At 33.1% G+C, this 22944-nt stretch overlaps 2 protein-coding genes across 2 annotated transcripts; one reads left to right on the forward strand and one right to left on the reverse strand.

Moving 5' to 3' along the window:
* The first annotated feature begins 2839 nt into the window (after window positions 1-2839).
* LOC139858226 (cytochrome c oxidase assembly protein COX11, mitochondrial-like) lies at window positions 2840-7214 on the forward strand. Its single transcript, XM_071847081.1, has 7 exons — window positions 2840-3021; window positions 3531-3852; window positions 3980-4032; window positions 4165-4237; window positions 4816-4920; window positions 6704-6784; window positions 6919-7214. The coding sequence occupies exons 1-7, from the start codon at window positions 2945-2947 to the stop codon at window positions 7021-7023; spliced, it is 816 nt and encodes a 271-aa protein (XP_071703182.1). The 5' UTR covers window positions 2840-2944; the 3' UTR covers window positions 7024-7214.
* Window positions 7215-9283: 2069 nt separating this feature from the next.
* Window positions 9284-16813, reverse strand: LOC139857776 (transcription repressor KAN1-like). Its single transcript, XM_071846613.1, has 6 exons — window positions 15776-16813; window positions 15603-15679; window positions 15031-15076; window positions 14759-14903; window positions 10786-10882; window positions 9284-9733 (listed from the first exon to the last, which is right to left on the reverse strand). The coding sequence occupies exons 1-6, from the start codon at window positions 16572-16574 to the stop codon at window positions 9620-9622; spliced, it is 1278 nt and encodes a 425-aa protein (XP_071702714.1). The 5' UTR covers window positions 16575-16813; the 3' UTR covers window positions 9284-9619.
* Between the last annotated feature and the right edge of the window lie 6131 nt (window positions 16814-22944).

Genomic DNA, 22944 nt, shown 5'->3' on the forward strand with positions numbered 1-22944 from the left:
TATCGCATGTCATGTATTGTTTGAGTCGATTGCATTATCTCTTTGTCATAGGTCGTGTTTTGCATATAGCTTCATGTTAGCTCTTTTCTAGTTTTAAGCTTCTGTTCTTGATTCTGTATTGGCATGTTCCCAATTGCCTTCTTGTACCCTCCTTAATTTTATTAATAAAACTGTCTACTTTTCCAATAAAAAAAAAAAAAAAAATATTCACACATAATCTTACATATGTTTATAGGATTTCTATTTGTAAATATACTAATGCACTAAGGTGTTACTGAAGATGAAAAACGAAGTGAAGATTATACAATGAAGTGATATGATGAATTGTGAAATAATATATGGGTTAAGTAAATCCAGTCAAGGTCGTCTTTCGTACATAACGTTACGGGGTTAGCGAAGAAGGGGTTTTACCAGCCATGCCTTCAAATTGGTCCGTGTTTCCTCCAAGGGGGCGGGTTATGTAACTACGGGAGATGATCGCGTGGGTGGTTTTGTCCCCTCTGGGTGATCCCAAACTGCTGTAAAAAAGTTAATTAAAGTTGGACATTCGTAATATGTATTTAACTACTAAAATGTATATCATATGTAAAAAACTTTAAGATATTCGTTTAATGCGTGTATAACGACTTTCTAATAAAATAATAATGTATGAACGAGTAAGTGGATGAAATGAGATTAAAAGGTCAATAACATAGCGGTATGTGTCTTTCGATTCATAAGGCTATGTATTCAAATATAAGGTTGAAAATATGTATATATTCGTGGAGAAAATTTGTGTTTGTGAGACGGAGACTTCTTAAAATTTTTAGATAGATAGAATGGGCCCACATTACCTCACAGGTGACTTTTTGTTGGAGGTTTTATTAAATTCTTTCGTGTAGGGTAAAATAATCGATAGCCGGATAAATCACTGAATCGTGGTATCACTTTCCGAAAGTAATTATTCGACCCTTATAGCCTGGGTTACATGAATATCACTTTGGGATAAGACAGAGATTAAATTCTTGTTTTGGCAGAAACAAGAATTCCTTTTGCAGAAGAATATTTTGGTGTTCGTAACTTGTGTATATATCTCATGCATATTGGTTAATATATTTATATACACCCTTAATCATGAAAGAGTCTTTTATTAAAATCAATTGGCCGATTGATTAATAAAAGTATCTTCTATAATATTCAAAAGTGGTTACAGGAAGAATATTTCTATAAACAAATATTATCACTTCCATCATTAAAGTAAAAGTTGTTACTTTTACAATAAACAAATATTATATTTTACAACTATCAAAGCATGAGTGATCACTTTATAATAAACAAGTATTATTCCTTCAACCACTAAAGCAAAAGTGGGTGCAAGAATAATTCTTCCGTAATCACTCAAAATTGTGTTAAGTGTTTTCTTACTGCTGTCTCTTAAGAACCAGCACTGCAAAAGGACCAGCAGCGCAAAAATCAGCAAACAGGACCAGCAGCGCAAAAGTCAGCATACAGGACCAGCAGCGCAGAGGAACCAGCAAACAGGACCAGCTGCGCAGAACAACCAGCACAGGGACCAGCTGCGCAGAACAACCAGCACAGGGACCAGCTGCGCAGAACAACCAGCACAGGGACCAGCAATGCAGAACAACCAGCACAAGGACCAGCAATGCAGAACAACCAGCACAAAACACTTAGCCAAATTTCAGCTTACTAAGAAAACTTAGTACTGAAAACACTTAGTCAAATTTTAGGTAGACCAAGTCATGATAGTAAATAATGGAAAACCACTTTTGGGTTCGGGTAATCTATCACTTAATGGGTGTACACTCCGTACCTCCAAACCCATTTACAAGTGTAGATTAAATCCCAAAATTACACTAAATTTACAACATTCTCGTTCAATTTAACAAGATCGATGGTCTCCGGTGGTGCATCACCCTGTTGGTGGTGGCCACTGGAGGTTGTGGGTTTGGTCAGGTTTTTTGCTGCTTCTGCCGAAAAACTGTGCCTTTGTTGGATTCGTGGTGCCCAGTGGTGTGCCACCCCGTTAGGGGTACGGTTTCTAGTCGAGGTTCTTAATTGTTGGTGGACCTTTGGTGCTTCTCCACCCCGTTGGTGGAGGACACTGTTTGTGGTTGGTGGTGGTGGATGCGATAGTTGTCTCTATGAGTTGATTTGATGGATTTGTCCAGGCTGGTAGTGGTGGATATGATAGTTGTCTCCATTAGTTGATTTGATGGACCGGTCCATTCCCCGTTGGTTTATAAAATCCGTTGTTAAATAGAGGGCGATGAACGACGGTGGTTGGCGGGAGGTGGTGTCACGACAGTTTTTTCCTTACCTATATCCACCCTTTTTCAGTTGTGCCTTCGGGGATGTGCCATGTGACGATCTATCTGTTGGAGATATGACTTCTTCCCGTGGGTGGTTTGGTTACTTTGCGCGCGGGTTCACTTCTGTGGCGGTTTGAGTTGGCTTACGGTGATTGAGTTCCTTGTTTGGTTCTAGTTGAGAGGGTTATCGACGTTTTCCCGAACACTGTTGCATGTTTGTTTGATTCGTTGCTTTGATTAGTATAGCCACTGCTTTACATAACGTTTTTTTATAGTTTTAGTTTTGCTTTGTAGCGTAGGTAACCGTGTTTTCACCATGTTAATCAGACCATTTGTTTTAGGTTAGCTAGAGCTCAGTTTTGATATTTTTCATATCGGTTTGTACATTTTTGATCTTCGAATCCGTATTAATGTTTACGTTATTTTCGCAAAAAAAAAATTGGGCTACGTATGTTTGATTTATTTGTACTTGGATGTCATACGACCAACTCGGACCTTAGATTTGGGTACCAAACTTATTTCATTTCTCAAATTGATCAATTAACATTTTCTAATTTTGTTTTTGTTTCTGTTCTTCAAATAAATAAACCATTAAATCAATTGATTAAACATTTCAACATAATTGAGGTATTATGTCATTTTATGCTAGAAGGTCCTCACAGATATCTTCGTTCTACAAAACCCTAACTTTTTCACCTATCAATTCAAGGTAATTATATAATTCATCTTTCACTAATTGTTATTATGCATAAACACTTGTGCTAAATTGCTTAAACCTTTTAATCACATAATTTGCTTCTGAAATTAAAATACTAAGAGAAATAAACCTTCTGCTGCTTTTGGATTGCAATGTTCTAATGCTGCCATTAAAATGACTGACTTTATAATTATTTAAAATAATTTCTTATATGTTGCCATTTTAGTAGGTTTTTATTGGTAATGAAATATGCTGCCATTAGGTTTTTGGATGTATGGTTAACCCTGGTTATTCAATTTACTTATTTTAAACATGATTTTAATCATATTTAGGGTTAAGATAATAAGATTCAAAGGATCATTAAAGATCCATAATAAACAAACTAATTGATCAAATTCAGAAGATTGATCCAAGTTTTTGTTCCAAATATATGCTACTGTCGATAAATTTCGTGATTTAATTAGGAAGATAATTTAATGAACATTTTATATAACTTTTCGAGTACTTTTTGGTTGATTCAGGCGTCTACTTGAAGTTGGACAGAGAAGATATAGTTTCGTTGGAGCTAGTAGCTCTCGACATTCTACTATTAACGAACTTGGTAGAAAGTCTTGTAATAAAAATCACCAGTTGGGGATTGGGTACTTAAAGACACCATATTATGTATCGGGTTCTCGTCACCTTTATACTACGAACGTCATTCAAGAACAAAAATCGAGGAAGATACTTTATTACTTAACGGGATTAGTTTTTGCAATGGTGGGTTGTACTTATGCTGCAGTTCCCCTTTATAGGCGGTTTTGCCAAGCTACTGGTTATGGAGGTACTGTTCAAAGACGCGAGGTATGCACTTAGGCTTCTGTAATCACTTTTTATATATTTTTTTTATTTTTATTTTTTTTTAGTTTAAGTTTAATATGATATCTCATATTTTCTTTCATTACTTTTTCATATTGTACGTGGTTTGCAGACTGTAGAAGAAAAGATACTGCGACATGCTCAAGATGGAACTGTCACCAATAGGTTTGTTTATATATAAGATTAGTTACACTAGACGTAACTTGAATAAAGAATCAAAGATTAAATAATGTCTTTGTTTTTTAGTCTACAGTCTACTTTGTACACGTTTATTAGATGTTGAATTTATTTTTACAGGGAGATTGTGGTGCAGTTCAATGCCGATGTGTCAGATGGAATGCCATGGAAGTTCATTCCTACTCAACGAGAGGTATTATAACCATCATTTTACTCCCATTTCTATATTTTTACCGTTTGAAATTGTTTTCTTATTGGTTTACAAATACAGGTGACAGTTTTGACCCATTTACTTGTGAATGGGCCGATTCAGGTTATGTATTACACTTTTATCTTTGAAAAGGTCATGTGTAAATGAAAAGAAAAAAAATAGCTTAGAAAGGTAGCGGGTGTATTTATGTTAAAGAAATAAGAAAAGATTATTGTTGAAACTATTCAATGTTTGTGTCATTGTGATAATATGCGTTGGTCTAACTGCTTATTAAAATTCTGTTGACAACAAGTGTTCTGGGTCAACCCAACTTAATCTTTGTAAAAGGTACCAGTTTTTTACGTGAACTGTTTTAATCCATCCGTGCAATGCGCCCATCTTAACGTGCATACCGGCATCAATTCTTGTATTAAATATTCGTTTTCTTATCTTACGTTAATGGTTTCATTTTGATTTTGATTGTTTTCTTATCTTACGTTAATGGTTTCATTTTGATTTTGATTCCGTTCTTATCTTACGTTAATGGTTTCATTTTAATTTTGATTCGGTTTGTATTATAGGTGAGGGTTAAGCCAGGAGAGAGTGCTCTTGCTTTTTATACTGCTGAAAATCGTAGTTCAACTCCTATAACTGGCATGTCTACATATAACGTCACACCCATGAAGGTACCTCTATTCATACTCTCCATGTATATATATTTATGGGTTTTGGTTATTGATTTATTATTATGTCGCAATAATGGATATAAGATCTAGGTTACTCTGCATTTGTCACGTGTTGTTTCTAGATAAGTTCGATATATATATTCGTAAGTAGCAAATTGGGCAGGTTAGGTCATAGGTCTACACAGTTACACATGCAATCCATGTAAAATTCAAGGCGTGACTATTTTCTTTTAATACTATTTAATGTAGAAATGCCAGAATAAATAGTTAAAGTGGTGTTTTTGATTATTTTTTTTAAAAAGCGAATTTATTAGATCAAACAAGCAAGGAAAATACACTTCTAATACACCTAAGACACCAGCAAACCAGATTTGTAGGTCTCAACGCCCTTCATAGCATCGTGCTTCTTGGATTTGATTTCCATGCTTCGAAATCACTAGATATCACCTTCTTCCTGTTCGACAACCAAAGATGTGTGAGTACCCGTAAGCTAATCATTAGGTCTTCGCTCAATATTGTTTGTCTCTGTTTATCGGATCCATGTAATAATTTGTTTCTCCATCTCCAAATGAGCCAAAGAAGAATCCACCTGGTAGCTCGAATTGCCACCTTCAGCTCCCGATATATTATTGTAAACTGGTTCGCTTGTAACATTCTGCACACCAACCGGGGTAAGCAAACTTCTCCACAATGGACTGTATACCTGCATTTAAAGAACAAATGATCGCTATCCTCCACAGAAGATCCGCCGAATCGGCATTTTGGATCAATTTCGACACCTCTAGCAAGTAGATTTGATCTAGTTGCTAATTTAATTATATTCAGTTACCACATAAAGATGTTAATTTTTTCGGGAAGACATGGTAACCACTTCATATCTGAATCTGGGCTGTTGTGAAGGTAATGTATATCCAGAATGGAGGAAAGACGGAATGACCCGTTTGGATTTAGAGCCCAGGTCCATTTATCTTCATCTCCTGATAACAGTAGGCAGGTTTCCAATAAATCTGATGGCATTTGTAGATCGTTTGTCGCCCTGCCCCTAACATTACTAGCCCATTCCCATGTCCCGGCAAGACCAACGGTCGAGTTATGAACCCGATTAGCAACCAGAACACTACAGTGTTGGGGACCCAAACATCCATCCAAAACAAGGTTTTATAGCCATTTCCAATTCTCTGATTGAAAGAAGATGAAAATGGAATCCCCTGTATTATCAATTTCTAGTCCAAGTGTTAGTTATTATTTTCGACCACACTGAAGTACCTCTGATCGAAACATTACTTGTGCCTCCATCGTCCCCATATAATATTGCACCAAAGTGAGTCGTTTTCAATTTTAAACCGCCGCCACCACTTTGCGTTGTGATACGTCATCCACAACATTTATACCAAAAACTCTGCTTTTGGAGAAATTTATTCTCAACCCGGAAGCATCACTAAAGCAAGAGATTATATGTATCAAATTTGAGATGTTTTGATTGGACCACTCGCCAAAAAACAACACATCGGCCATGTATTGTAAATGAGTCAAACAAACATTATTTGAACCCACCAACGCCCCCTTATACATATCAAGGATACTTGCATCTTTTAAAGCCACACTAAGACCCTCACCAACAATATTAAACATATATTCTTATTATTGATATTTGATATGCAAACTCTTCTTTGATTGAAGCCTTGACATTGTACAATCCGACTAACACACGAAGAAATTTCACTATGTCAAGTTCTGTTACGTGCACAGTTTACTAAACTAAAAAATTAATGTTTATATTCAGGCTGCAGTTTATTTCAACAAAATACAGTGCTTTTGCTTTGAGGAGCAACGTCTTCTTCCTGGCGAACAGATAGATATGCCTGTAAGTATATATCCACCCTTATTAAAAACCCGTGAAACTTGCACTATTTTGAATTTTTTGGCTTACAGAAAGCTCTAATTTGGATGCGCAAATCTGGACTATAGTTTTGATGAACAATTTTTTTTTATTCATAGGTGTTTTTTTACATAGACCCGGAGTTTGAAACGGATCCTAGGATGAATGGTATTGACAATATCATCCTTTCTTATACCTTCTTCAAGATTGCTGAAGACAAGTGATACTTGTGCTGTTCTATTTCAAGTCCGAATTCAATCAACTTAGAATTTTTGTCTTAATCCATTATAGTCAATACCAACATACAGCAAGACAATATGTGAATTCTACTGATAAGTGTTAATCAACTTGTTATTTATTGCTGCTAAACGACTTTGCGAATAAGTACAACCAGCTGAGCTATTTCTTCTTGTTATTTAAGTAATATTCTGTAATGATAATTGTTTCTTCAAATTTAATTGCGACTACAGCAGCACTGTTCTTGACACGCGATCGATGTTAGTTAGAGACTTGTCATTCGGTCAAACTTTATGTTAATGTAACGTATCGTGAACAGGGTGTGTTTTATCATACATCGAGTGGATGTTTTTTTTTTTTTTTTTTTGAACGGCAAGCTTGCATCAGTGTATCATTTATTTCAACGACACTCATCATTTATTACATCGAGTGGATGTTAATTTTCCAGAAATGTTTTTTCAATAATAAATGAAATGCAAATTTTAACCTTCTTTGAATCGTTGTGATATAGATATTGATTTTGGCCGGTGCTGAAAGGGAACCAAATATTACTGTACAATTTTTGCAGTTCTAGTGGGCTAGTCGGCTGGGCTAATGAGAGTAGATTTATCATTTGGGCTAAGTGCAAAAGGAGCATGCAAATTCAAAAGTCCTAATAAACATAAACAATACCTATCATCTATAATATAAATCTCTAAAATATTGGTGTCGATTATTCAAGCTTAAAAAAAATATAAAAATAAAGAAAAAATTACTAAATTTCTCATGATAATATTATTAAAATAATTAATTATATTTAATAAAAATATTAACATGTTTATTGTATAATATATGAAGCATTATGTACAACATTATGATAAAAACACATTCATGACCATATGTACAATATTTGAAACATTATGTACAACCTTATGATAAAACATCACCATGATCATATGTATATGTACAAACTTTAATACAAATTGTATAATCTTTTACATAACACCCCATGAAGACATGTACAAACTTTGAAGCATATTGTACAACTTTCATATAATAATTGTATTTCAAATAAAAAAAATTAAAGAGGCATTTGTTATTACTAATAATTATTATTAAAAATATAAATACTCAATTTTTAGAGCAAACTTTATCATATTATTATTATTCAAATATATGGGTTTTCTTTACGGGATTAATTATGTTACATATGTATACGAAATACATGTCTCAATAAAATGTTGTGATGTAGGCTACCATGACAAGGAAAATAGTAATTGTAATGAAATTTGGAAGAATATCGTGAGATAATAAATGTAGCTCATTTATTCTGACCAAGTTAAGTATATCAATATGTTTTGTAAAAACAACGACAAGTTTCTTAATACCTAAAACATTTCGTTTAAACAAACCCGTAGTTTCACAGATCAATTCACTAGTATTATATATAGACAAGAAAAGAAACATCATTGCTATCAACAATCAAAATCAGCAGTAGAAACTAACAAGCATCATTTTCTACAAACATTCCATGTGCCCAACAAGGAAAAAATAAATTGCAATAATTGATTATCCAAAGTCTAATCCTTTCAGAGTTTGCGTGATGATCCGTACACCACTAGATATAATTTATAATGTTGTACGTTACTAATCTTAGTCTAATTCTTTTAGAGTTTGAATGATAATCCGTACACCACTAGATATAATTTATAAAGTCTAATCCTTTCAGAGTTTGAATGATGATCCGTACACCACTAGATATAATTTATAATGTTGTACATTATTACTCTTTTTAACACATATAACTTATAATGTTGTACATTATTACTCTTTTTAACACATTTAGTGGTATACGAATAAATTTTGATGATGTTACTCCTATTCGGTCTTCAGTTTCTTAACTTGCAAATCCAAATCTTAAATGTACGTAAATCTTGAATATATAACAACACTAAAAAGCCAAGTATGTTAGGTATCTTTCCGAAAAGAAAGATCTATGTTAAAATTCTTCAAAATCATGTTCAACTAAATGCATCAGAAAATGATAATTAACCAATTATGTCTACCTTTCATCCGTTTTCAAGCTGGATGATACGCATACTATTTGATCAGCTCCTTATCTGAATATAGACATAGGACTACTGAGTTTAAAGTGTTTGAGAGTTCCAAATAGTTGATATTATTCTAATTGAATAATCAAGTTTTGATTTCAAAATTTTCTCAATTACTAATACCATGTTAATCAAACTTAAAATGTACTAACTGTTATAAACTCTCTGATAATAAAATTCAATCTAGATACTTGTATACACTACCAAAGAGAAAATATTAGAAAAATTAACTAACAATAAAAATTTAATCCAAAAAAAAGTCAAGAATGAAGAAAATAAAGAAGCAGCCTGTTAGGTATATGATGGGAGACTAGTTAATTTGAATCATAGTTAATGAAACACCTTCTTCTTCATTTTCTTCATCTTGTTCCTTCTTCAATTCTTTTAGTACTTCTGTTGCATAAATTTTTGGCTTCTAGTGTCCATTACAAGGACTTAAACAAATGCATTAATTTGAAATAAAAAAAAATAAAAAATCTAGATCTAAATATGATCAGCTACGTTCGTTTCGAAGCCAATCTGGTCTGCCCAAAGTGAACTCTAAGCTCGGGGTTTTGTGATCCAAACTGGACCCTAAACAACTCTTTGGTCTCGAAGCGTCGCATTCCTGCAAATATTGACTGAGTGAGTTAGATTTCACAATTTTGAAAAAGAAAACAACTAGGAAAAAATTAATTGCAGGAAACTAGGAATCTTGTCTTGTATTAATGCAAAGTATAAAATTGAGAAGGTGCATCTTAACTATATGTTTGATTGCACAATAACATCAAGGTTTCCTATAAATATTATGTTTCCTCTTCCCATGCTGATTTAATAATTCAGTTATTTTTTTCTAACACTATTGTTAACCCTGACGCTGAGGTGTAGTCAGTTATTCAAAAAATTGAATTTTTGACTGTGACGTAACAATGAAGTTAAATAGTGGTGAAGGTAATTAAATAATTTTAGTGAGTGAAGAGATTTTGGGTGATGTGGTATAATATGATTGGAAGTTGGGTATAAATAAGATAAATTAATAACATATAAAAATTAATGGTGGATTCTTATTGGGTGAGAAAAAAGTGAAAGTGACGACACCCTTTTTTCCGTCAGATTGTTGAATGACGCCCCGGAGGCGTCAGGGTTAAGGACGTCAGGGAGTCAAATTTTGTGACACCATGCATGCCAAGTCAGATTTGAGGGCGTTTCTTTTGGCATCCAACACCGCGTTAATACTGGTCTAACAACATCAAGGCAGACCACATGAGTACGTACGTTTTTCTTAACAGCAGTACGGGATCACCCATGGGACTTAACTACCTACGCGTTCATCTTTCGCAGTTGCATAACCCGCCCCCAACTGCTGCCCAGGAGGAAACCCTGCCTAATCCAATGGCATAAGCGGTAACACCCCTCTCCCCAATTGCCCCCGCAACACGATGTGCGGAAGACACGTACTCTTGGGTGGAATTCAAGGGTAAAGGGGCAATCTTGTGTGAAATGCTGCACCTCACGGGAGTCGAACTTCTGACCTCTCGCTAAAAAAGCCAGACCACTATCACATGAGTACGTATGTACATTGTAATTTGTAGCTTCTCGCAAGCTACTTAAAAAATTCTATTCCTTGCAGATTCAGATATTATATAGATTAAAATTAAATTTTAAAATTTGTAAACAAACCTCAACCGAAAAACTTCCACTCCGTTGTGGTAATAAGGCAGGTGATTGTGTGATGTCGTTCAAGTCGTTATTTGTTGGCAGCCATCCTTCCCTGTTGCTGAAATAAATAATTACATTTATTAATTCAGCTTGAACAATGCTACTTACACACACACTAAAAAAATGTAATATGTGTTTAATTTATGTAACTCAGGTAGTGACTACTTTCCCCGAATATACGAAATGTGAAAACTTTAGATTAAATCACAGAACACACACAAAAAGAGAGAGTAATATATATATATATATATATATATATATATATATATATATATATATATATATATATATATATATATATATATATATATATATATATATATATATATATGGTAAGGATCCAGCGCTAAGTATCCATGTGTGGGATAAGGGGATAAGTGATTTTGTGATTTTTATATCTCGAGTTCTACAGCTCCGATTTAAAAAAAAAAAAAAATTGCTGGTATCTATTTTTAGTGTGCAGATTCAAATTTTTTTTTTTTTTTCAACTGGAGCGTTAAGATGCATCTGATGCATGTTAACCGCTGTTTCGATGCTGTTTGATGCATGTTAACTGCCTTTCATGCAGCAGATGCATCTTAACAAAAAACAAAGAAAAAATAACTTTTGATTAAAAAAATAGTGTTTAGGGTTTAGTAATTAGGGTTTAGTAATTAGGGTTTAGGGTTTAGAAATTAGGGTTTTAGAACGAATTTTTAAACGAACGGTTTAGAGTTTACGGTTTAGTGGTTAGGGTTTAGGGTTGAGGGTTTACGGAGTAAACTCGAAAACCCTAAATCCTAACCCCTAAACCCTAAACTCTAAATCGGGCTAAATCCTAAAAAAAAACTCAAAAAACCTCAAAAAACGTTAACATGCATCAGGTGCATTTTAAGCTCCTGTTGAAAAAAAAAAAAAAAATTTATGAATCTACACAATGTCAGTAGATTACGGATTTTTTTTTTTTTAAATTGGAGCTTTAATGTAAAAGATATAAAAATCTCATTTTACTTATCCCCTTATCTCAAAAATACCACTTATCCCTTGATCTTCCCCATATATATATATATATATATATATATATATATATATATGGGAAATTGGCTCAAATACACTTTTTTTTAAAGTTTTATTTCAAAATACATTTTTTGTAAAAAAATTGTCTTTTTACACCATTGGGTAGACCAAAGTGTTGGTCGACCACCATATACCTTGGTCGACCACCTCAATTTTCAAGGTGGTCGACCAAGCTTCATTGAGGTCTCGGTCGACCATGAAAACATGAGAGGTAGTCGACCATGAAAACATGAAAGCTTGGTCGACCACCTTGAAAAATGAGGTGGTCGACCAAGGTATATGGTGGTCGACCAACACTTTGGTCTACCCAATGGTGTAAAAAGACAATTTTTTTACAAAAAGTGTATTTTGAAATAAAACTTTAAAAAAGTGTATTTGAGCGAATTTCCCCATATATATATATATATATATATATATATATATATATATATATATATATATATATATATATATATATATATATATATATATATATATATATATAGTGGTAGGATAAAGAGGGAAGTAACCAATCGGGGGGAAGCAAATTTTTTTTTTCTTCATTTATTGAAAAAACTTTGTTCACGAACATTATAGATGAGATGAAAATATGAACATTTAGTAGAGACACTTTGTGATAAATGTTTTTATATTGGCGGGAAAACGCTCGAAGAGGTAATATATAACAATTATCGTGTTTTTCGAGCGTATGTTGAGGTTTTAGCCATTGGGGTTTAGATATTAGGGTTTATAGCGTTTAGATATTAGGGTTTAGAAATTTAGGGTTTAGGGTTAGGGTTTAGATTTAGGATTTAGATTGAGTTTTTAACACGAACGGTTTAGAGTTTAGGGTTTAGGGTTTGGTGTTTTGAATTTATGGAATAAACCCAAAACACCAAACCCTAAACCCTAAACCCTAAACTCTAAATCGGGCTAAATTTTACTTCACAAAACATGAAAAAAAAAACGTTCATATTCTTCACGAACAATATTATCTTGAATATTATTTTTATCGATCGTTTTCCCGCCCAAATAATAACATTCAACACGAAGTGTCTCTTCTAAATGTTCATATTTTCGTGTGATCTTGATGCCGGGAAAAAAAATTCCAAAAAAAAAACAAAAAATTTTTTTTGCTTCCCCCCGCTTTCCCCCGATTGGTTACTTCACCATTGATCCTGTCCCTATATATATATATATATATATATATATATATATATATATATATATATATATATATATATATATATATATATATATATATATATATACAGTAGCGGAGACAGGGAGGGGACAGAGTGGTGCTCAGCCTCCCCCAATAGATCCAATTTTAATGAAATACTATTAATCACCCATATTTATTTATTTTAACTAAGTCTTCCTCAATTATTCCTCTAATCCAATTGTTTGAGTTACCTATCTTCCAAACTTGAATACGAGTAATATTAACTGAAAATTTTTGTACAAGTTTACTTATCAATTACATAGATGAGTTATATCAGTTTTCATACTGCAAATTTTATAGTAGGTTTTTGTAATTGTTTAATAGGTACTAAAGTTTTGTAAAGTAGTTACAAATATAATAGGTTATACATAGTAAGTTGGTCTCTTTTACTTTTATTTGTTTTGCTTCTTTTAGTTGTCGAGTAAGCCTCCCCTATCGTCAAATTATGGCTTCGCCCCTATATATATATATATATATATATATATATATATATATATATATATATATATATATATATATATATATATATATATGCAAAAAGAATGCATTATACAAGTTAAAAACAGGTAACTGATCAAGCTGCAGAAGGCTGATTTATTCATATGTGTAATTTTTATGACAAACTAAACACATCAATCAATTATTACTTTAAAGTAAACATCTGAGAGAATGAATTGAAACGTATAGTATGTACTGAAACATGAAAATAAAAAAAGAAAATCAAACAGAACATAAAAAATGATGGTTTATTTGTTGCAAAAACAGTACGTCTATTACTGGTCAATCAATATTATATATAGTACAATAAGGTCCAACCTACAAAAATAAATAATCCAAACCTTTATTAATTTGGTTTTTTAGTACTTTTAAAATTTCAGCAGATTGTGGTTGATATATAATGTAGTTTTTATGATATGATGTACAGTACATTTTTAACTAGTAAGGGTTAAAAATCGACATCATATCTGCTTAGATTTGTATATATGAAACATGAAAAATTGGTTTAAAAGATACGGGTGTTTTTTTGGTTATATATGCAAATTTTCTTGTGACCAAAACAAGAATTAATTAATCATATATTAATGAAGATTAAAAAGGACTTGAGGAATAATTATTGTACTAATATAAAATGTATGCATTCAAATTCAATGTAGTACTCAATATAGATAGTATGGTACTATAGTAGAATGGATTTAAAAAAGAAAAAGGAAAAAAGTTGATTGCTTTAATTTCTGCTAAACCTATGTTTTAGAAAAAAAGGAAGGAATATATATATGTATGTTACTAACTAGATAAATCTCAAACACAACTGATAAATCTATTTTAATGGTGAGTGTTTACATTATTAGCTTTATTTTTGTTTCTTAAGGTTCTTTCATCAAAGCAGTATCTAGCCTCAATCTTAGGTGATTTCTTGTCATCACCCACAAAAATCTAAAAAAGCAAACTAAAGCTGTCTTGTTGATAACACTTTTATTCTTCAAAAATGGTGGATATATTTGTTACATATATGGGTTTCACAATTTTCAAATAGAAGATATCATGCAAAAATTTAAAGGTAATGAAATGTTAATATTTTTACGACATACAATTAGCCCTTGATTATAATTTACACAAACACTCAATAAATCATACCATTTTCAATTAGGTTTTCCGTTCTAAAAAAAGTCGTACCTTGACGAATTGCTCCAAAGGGTATTGGAATAATTAGGGCAGTCAGATTCTTGTCGATCGACGGACACTCTTTGGTCGATAGAACGTTGTTGTCCTCCACTTCCCATTGTTGATAAATCGTCTTCACCAGATCCATCTGATTGACCTTTGATTTACGAAAAAAGATAACCAAAGTTAAATTACTTTTAATTATATGGTTCTAGTCCAGTAGTATAATGTATATTATAATTATAATTATAATTACAATAAGACTAATAGAAATGAAATATTACCCGAGGAAGCTGCTGGTTTATCAGTTGTTTTGATAGTTCTATACATCTGAAAAGATACCAAAAAAAGTTCAATCTAATAGTAAGGAACATACCAAAAGTACTAAAAAAGTAAAATTAAAAAAGAAGTTTAGGAGATTTAGGGTGTGGGTTAATTTATGTTAAAAATGCTTGTGAGTCATACATAACAAAGTGATTATATTTGGTTTCTAGTGTCATTAATCACGAGGCTGATGTTTGAATTGAATAACATGAGGTAGCTAAGCTAGCTACCTGTTTATATAAATGTATAATATAATTATTGAATAATCATGGCTAACTTTTGTCCGATCTTATCATTCTGATCATCATCTGTACTATTATTTCTCTCTCTCTCTCTTTCTCTCTGACTTAATACTGTTCTTCTAATTCAGTCATAACTGAACACATCGGCGACTGTGCCGGAGACTTCGCCGGAGAGAGAATATTAAAAAAAAGTTTAATTTCTTGTTAATTTGCAAGTTCATATTATTTCTGTAAAATCAAAATTTTATAAAAAAAAATGTTTGCAACTTCATATATTAACATATACTTACCTGTAAATGGCTCTTCACATGAGCTAGTGTTAGATCTTTGACATCCATTAACTCCAAAACTGACTTTGGTGTTGCCCCTATAAACAAATAAAAAAATAAAAAAAAAAAAAAAAAAATAGTGTGTAAACTAAACCCCAAGTTCAAAACAAGAGTTTTTTTTTTTTTTAAATTACTTTCATGGCCTCCAAGGAGTTCGACGGCATGAACGAAGCGCGAGTGAAGGGTGCTAGTCCATCGCATCCGAGGTGCTCTTATACTTCGTTTAGCCGGAAGCTTGGGTAAAAACCTTGATCTCATCAAACCATGGGAGACTTCGTGAGAAGTGGGCCCACTTCCACCGTACTGGTTGTGATATGAGTGGTGGTGGTGGTGGGGATACGACCCAGTTAATCTAGCCCCACCACCACCGCTACCATAACCTCGATAAATTGGCGAAGAGGGACCATTTAGGGAAGGGTTCAAAAAAGGCATGTGACCACCACAATAAGGCGAGGTTGAAGTAGAAGAAGATGTAGGATACAAACACATCTTTGGATCTTTCTCTAAACAAGAATGGTCCAAATTAGGTAAAAAGGGTAACGAATGGTTGTTTTGATAAACCGGAATCCCTTTAATCGGTCTTAAGCAATCGGACACATTAAGCAATGAAACACCTTGGTTCAAGTGATTCAAGTTGTGAGTAGTACTAATATTTGGTTGTTGATTGTAAATAAGATGATGATTGTTATTATGATGATGAAGAAAAGGGTTTTGTAGGTTATCTTGTGCAAATATTCTTGATGGGTTTGTAAGTGTGAGGTTAGTTTGCACACTCTTTGAATTGTAAGTAGTCGAATCGATATTCGCGTTGTGATCAATCGAAGATGAAGTATTTGGAAGACTAATATTAAGAGAAAGATCAGGAAGTGAAGTTGAAGAGGAAGAAGAAGATGGTGGTGGTTGTGGTTCTATGAAAATTCCTTCTAAGGGCATTTTCTTTTTCTTTTCTTTTTTTATTAAAAAAAAAAGATAAGATTACACACACAACAAAACCTCTTCTTTTATGTATCTTCCTTTCTCCCACTCTCACACTATCTTCAAGTGGTATATGATTACTTTTTTTGTTTTGTTTTATTAGACTATAAATATAAAATATAAAATCTTGAAGTGCAATCAAAATGATACCATGAAAATCAAGAAAGGGAAGCTAGCTAGAAGAACCAACATAATCACCAACACCGACAATAAACCAAACACACAAAAGAAAAAGGTTAAAAAGTTGCAAAGGTAGAAAGCTAAGAAGGATCTTTTTGAATATATAAAACTAAAAAGGCACAAGATAAGAAAGAGAAAAATGTAAATGAATTAAAGTAAAATAGGCAACGCCAGAAATGAGGGTGTGGGAAGGAATAGTTGTGGTGCTACCTCCTTGAGAAGTGAGAGTATAATAATAATACTCAAATAACATTAAGTAAATAATAAATAATACTGGTAAAAAAATTAATATATATATATTTTTGAAAATGACATTAGCTAGAGAAAACAAGTTTCCACCTCTAGCTCTCTCAATAGTCAAAATACGCAAACAGAACAAAATATAATCACACACGAACACAAAAGAATTTTTAACACACGCTTTTTGTTCATGATATATCAGATACATGGAAATCACCTAACTTTCTTTTTTATTTTTCGTATAAACGAAATATTAACATTAATTATAACAAAATATACTATACTATTTTGGTTTTCTTTTCAAAATTTTATTTGAATTTCAATAAGAAAATATAATATTTTTATGCACTAGAACATCAAATAACTCCAAGCTTCCAAGCTTTAATTGATTATAATAAAGGAATAAGATTTTTCTTACTTAAATTATTATATAGAAAAGGGAAGTACTCTCTTATTGAAAATATATTTTTAGGTATTCTACTATTACAAAAGGTTAAAAAAAAATTGTTTACAAAATAATTAAAGTGGATTTTTAAAATCGTAAAAAAGAGTATCATCTTGTTGAAAATATATCCTCCGGACCATTCTATAATTAGGTTTCTTTTCATACGGACAAATGACTTATTTTTTTCCATTTTAATTAATTACTCCGTATAATATTAGTATTATCTTCAATTAAACAAAATAAGAATAATTAACATTATTGTGTGAATTTTTTCCCCCCCACTCTCTACGCTACTTGAGACACCTTTATAATCTATGAGTGAGAGTAAGTACACTAATTGAATTCCATTTTCATGCTACACTTTAAACATATAGATCTTGAGCTATATTTATTCATACATAAGAATAAGAATGTAAGATCAACTTTTCATCATACATTCAATTATATAAAAACCGCCCACAATTTATACTCTTGAGTCTTGTCATTATCGATTGGCAAATACTTTTTGGGCTGTTTCGTCAAATTGGATAAGGAGTCCAGTGAATCAAGTTCCAATTTATCGTTTTATACCTTGATAAGATAATAAAAGTGATCGATCAACAATATTGTTTCGAGTTGTTTTATCAACGTGAATAATTTGGTTAGTTTCAAATATAATTTTCTTCAAACATCTATGTTATAATATTATAATTAAAAATTTTAATTCAAAAGCTCCGAGCTAGATACTAGCTAGACGATGAGATAAATTACATACATTAATTGTTAATGTGTGGATTAGAAGTCGAGCTAATCTAGTTACTAATTACGCCTTATTCGTGACATTAATTCGAAAGAAGAATGATACCATTGGACTCAACGATTACCGCCCTATTAGTTTAATCGGATGCTACTATAAAATAGTAGCAAAGATATTAGCAAATCGAATCCGTAGGATCATCCCTAAAGTCATTGGATACGAACAAGTGCTTTTATCAAAGGACGTCATATTATCGATAGCATTTTCGTAGCGAATGAAGCAATGGAGGATCAGAAAAGCAGGAAAGCTAAATGCTTAATTTTCAAGGTCGATTTTGCTAAAGCTTTCGATAGCGTAAGTTGGGTCTATCTATTTGATGTAGTGAGATGTATGGGCTTCGGTGATAAGTGGATTTCTTGGATAAAAGAATGCATAAAATTCGCTTCTATCTCAGTGCTTGTAATCGGTTCCCCAACGAAAGAATTCCCGCTTGAAAAGGGTGTCCGCTAAGGTGATCCATTATCCTATATCTATTTATTGTTGCTGCCAAGAGAATGAACTTACTAACTAAAAAATCACTCGAAGTGGGTCTAATAAAAGGGGTTGAAGTCGGCTTTGAAAAAATCATAGTTTATTCCCATCTCCAATATGCGTATGACACTATATTCTTTGTAGAATGAAGCAGACGCAATGCTGGTAATATAATGAAACTTTTAAAATGTTTTGAGAAATTATCCGGGTTGAAAGTCAACTTCAAGAAAAGTCGTATACATATTATTGGAGTGAATGACGAGTTGATAAATGAGCTTTTCCTTATGGGATGTGTGGTTGGATCACTTCCATTCACATACCTTGATCTTCCAATTGAATGTAAAATGAATAAGAAAAAAGATCGGGATTTTGTCTAGGAAAAATTCAAAAATAGATTATCGGATTCGAAAGCTAAAACAATGTCTTTTGGAGGTCGCATTACTCTTGTAAAGTCGGTTCTTAGTAGCCTTCCATTGTATGCCTTCTCCTTATTCCGCGCTCCGCCGTGTGCCATAAACTCGCTTGAAGGTTTGAGACGCAACTTTTTTTTGGGCGGGTAGGGTGAAAAACCTAACATAGCATGGTGGGATACGAGTCTTTCTTCATACGGGAGGGGTGGTTTAAACATTGAGCCTTTAAAGAAAAAAACCTAGCTTTGCTAGAAAAATGGTGGTGGCGCTTTAAATGGAAAACAAAGCTTTTTGGTAAAAATTATTAAAAGTATTCATGGTCGGGATGAGGGGTTGTGTAACAATGATGGAAATCGAATCTCAAGAGGATCAGTATGAAACGGTATCAAAAATATTGATAAAGAACTATCCAAGTTTAATATAAACTTTGCTAACACCTTTGTGAAAGTTGTAAGCAAAGGTGAAGAAACCTTGTTTTGGAAGGATAAATGGCTTGGAGAAAAACGTCTTTGTGTTGTTTTCGATCGTCTCTTCATATCTGAATCAGATAAATATGTGCTGGTTAAAGACCATATCATTCAACAGGGGTCAACTTACTCGATGAACTGGAGCTGGAACAGGTTAATTGCAGGTAGAAATGCTACAAAACTCGAGAATCTACAATCAATGTTTGCGGGTTTTAGATTTACAAATAATGAAAAAGAATGATGGAAGTGGACCATATGCAACAGTGGTGCCTTCTCTACATATTTCCTAAGAAAAAAACTGGATGATATAATGTTACCAACACCTACATTTTCAACTGAAACCCTGCGAAACAACATGTTACCAGAAAAAGTAGGTGTTTTCGTATGGAGAGCTCAAAGAAACAGGTTACCGGTAGAAGTAGAGTTGGACAAGAAGGGTATTGATCTTGACTCTGTTAGGTGCCTTTTATGCGACAACACATTGGCATCAATAGATCATATATTGCTGCAGTGCTCTATGCACCAGATGTATGGAAACGTTTTACTCGTTGGTGGGGAGTAACTCTTCCTATCGTGTTAAACCTAAATTCTCTTCATCAAGGCGAAACCACTTTTCAAATAGAACCCATCTCGAAAAGGTATGGTAAGCATCAATTTAGGTATGTGCCTATAAGATTTGGCAAAATCAGAACAACAAGCTCTTTTGCAATAAAAATTGGATGGCTTCGACGACCCTATAAGTAATCCAAGTGAAAAGCTTTGAATGGATCGTCAATCGCTGAAAAATGCCAAAACTTAGTTGGCGTCAATGGATTGCAAACCCAAGTTTAATCGATGATCACAGTTGAGTAATATGTTGTCTTTGTTGAGTCGTAATTCATAATTTGTCTCGTGTTTTGCTTGATGTAAGTAGGTTTTTCTTGCCCCTGCTGCATATAGCATGGGTATGTATATGTATGTTCATATATATCAATGAAATCTTGTTTGACATTTCAATTTTTTTTATACAAATTACGTATTTTTTTTACACCTTGATGATATCCAAAAGTTATTAAGAAGTACCATATATCATATATGTATATGTATATGACCTTGATCTAGACCTTTTCATTTAAAATATGATTTCATTTGACACTTCAAAAAATTCAGGTATTTGTGTAAACAACCTGATGCGGGTGAGCTGAGCAATGTAACCAGCAACACAACCAGCACAAGCTCAAATGATGTTACACCCGAATCTGGTCAAGCAATGGTCGTGTTTCTATCTCTTTCATATCATCTAAGTGTTTTTGGAGCTGGCTCAACAAGCTCAGGGGTTACCCTACTCCAGTCCTTAAACTGAACTAGTTATGTTTTCATGAATAAAGTTTTTGACAGTTAAAGACAAGCCAGCAACGAAGAAGAACCAGCTAGCCGGACCAGCAAATGAACTCTAGTTTAGCCAGTAAAGCTTTAATTCACTCAGCCGGGTAACCAGCAAAAGTTATATTCAGACGAACCAACTAGTTCAACCAGCTGAAGGATTTTAGTTCAAACAGCTGAAGGATTTTAGTTCAACCAGCATACGAAACTTAGTTTAACCAGCAGGCGACGTTGTTTTCTTTTTGAGGGGCCAACTTGCTAATACGATTCGAAGTTTACTTATGCTTTTCAATAAACTGGTCAGGTCATGTGCTTAACACGTGCGTAGCTGTTCTAGAATAATGTTAGTTGTCCAAGGAAGATTCTCATCTATCATTGGCTGCGTTTTATCATGGGAGGAGCACTACTAAATGGCAGGCTTTTTGCAGATTGTGTCCTTTATTCTTATTGGCTAATTTGTAATTGTTTGTCCTTTTTGTCTCCATTTCCTTTTTTATGTTTTTTCTTATCTAGAAAGTAGCTGTTATGCTTCTCCTATAAATAGAGAGCTCTTGTAATTGTAAAACTTGGTTGATGATTGAATGAAAAGTTTGATAGAGCTTATCTATTTACAAAATCTCTGTGTCTTTACGAATCTTTGATTCTTGTGGCTAAGAGTGATTTCTTTATCAGTGTTTGTGGTGTTACTTTATCAAACATTGTGGTGAAATCCAAATCTTCATATATGATATTATAGTTGTGGTGGAATCTTTATCAACTGTAGTTGAATATTTAGAGTGTTTCTAGATCTCTAATTGTGGTGGTATCTTTATCAATTATGAGTTTAGATTCTCTATCCTTTGTGTTCTTATTTCAGAGTTTTATACTCTGTTTTGGGGCTGTTACTGTTACAAATTGGGGGGTTTGTGTTCAGATCTGATTGGGTGAAGAAAGCTTGTTCTAAATTGCGTTTTTAAAGTCATAATTACGCATCAAAGTGGTATCAGAGCTTAGATCTGATTTGAAATGGCTGATATTCCTAGAAACATGACTCTTGAAGAAGCTCATAATCTCAGAAGAGATAGAGCTATTGAAGTTCTACAACATCAGATTGAAAGAATGGTTAATTTGTTGGAAGATGGTGTGCCAAGAAGAAATAGAACCAGATATGAAAATGGAGATACAACCATTGTGTCTTCTAGTACTGAATCTGAAGATGGTAGCCATGGATCTACTGATGGATCTCATGCTTCTTCACAACAAAGAAGAAGGCGTAAGAAAAAAGCTGATGATTTGAAACATATCAAGATAGATCCACCTAATTTTGAAGGGTCCTCTAATCCTGAAGATTACTTTGAATGGGTTCATGCCATGGATAGAATTATGGAGGTTAAAGGCTATGATGATAAAAAGGCCTTTAAAGTTGCTGTAATCAGATTAAAGAAGTATGCTTCTATGTAGTATGATAATCTGAAAAGGGAAAGGCAATATGAAGGAAAGAAGACCATCAAGACCTGGTCCAAATTAAAAGAGTATATGCAGAAGAGATTTATTCCTCAAGCTTACAAACAAGATCTGTATATACAGATGAATATACTCAAGCAAGGCAGTATGAACGTTGTTGATTACATCAGAGAGTTTGAGCAGCACAAAATTCGTACAAATGTCAAAGAAGCTGAAGAACACACTATAGCAAGATTTGTTGGAGGTTTAAATGCTTCTATTGCTGATCAAGTTGAAATGCAACCTCTATGAACTTTTGAGAGTGCTTGCAAGCTGGCTATTCAAGTGGAGAAACAAGCAAAGAATAAAAATAATTTTAAGTCTTATTCCAAGCCAACAATGTTGCCTATGAAAGGTCAATCCTCAATGCTGCCCAAGCATAACGAAGCATCGTCAAAAGCCATTAAAGGCAAAGAGCAGGTTGTAGCTGGTCCTAAAGATGATAGAAGGAAATGCTTCAAGTGCCATGGATTTG

The sequence above is a fragment of the Rutidosis leptorrhynchoides genome, chromosome 7 (genome assembly GCF_046630445.1).
Source record: "Rutidosis leptorrhynchoides isolate AG116_Rl617_1_P2 chromosome 7, CSIRO_AGI_Rlap_v1, whole genome shotgun sequence".
Lineage (NCBI taxonomy): Eukaryota > Viridiplantae > Streptophyta > Magnoliopsida > Asterales > Asteraceae > Rutidosis > Rutidosis leptorrhynchoides.

What these genes read in the sequence shown, in the direction of transcription:
- LOC139858226 (XM_071847081.1), top strand. Translation starts at nt 2,945, where the DNA reads ATGTCATTTTATGCTAGAAGGTCCTCACAGATATCTTCGTTCTACAAA. An exon ending in GTACTGTTCAAAGACGCGAG is followed by an intron (nt 3,853 to 3,979) that starts GTATGCACTTAG and finishes CGTGGTTTGCAG; the next exon opens with ACTGTAGAAGAAAAGATACT. An exon ending in ATAACGTCACACCCATGAAG is followed by an intron (nt 4,921 to 6,703) that starts GTACCTCTATTC and finishes GTTTATATTCAG; the next exon opens with GCTGCAGTTTATTTCAACAA.
- LOC139857776 (XM_071846613.1), bottom strand. Translation starts at nt 16,574, where the DNA reads ATGCCCTTAGAAGGAATTTTCATAGAACCACAACCACCACCATCTTCT. An exon ending in TAAACCAGCAGCTTCCTCGG is followed by an intron (nt 14,904 to 15,030) that starts GTAATATTTCAT and finishes CGTAAATCAAAG; the next exon opens with GTCAATCAGATGGATCTGGT. An exon ending in CTTTGGAGCAATTCGTCAAG is followed by an intron (nt 10,883 to 14,758) that starts GTACGACTTTTT and finishes TATTTATTTCAG; the next exon opens with CAACAGGGAAGGATGGCTGC.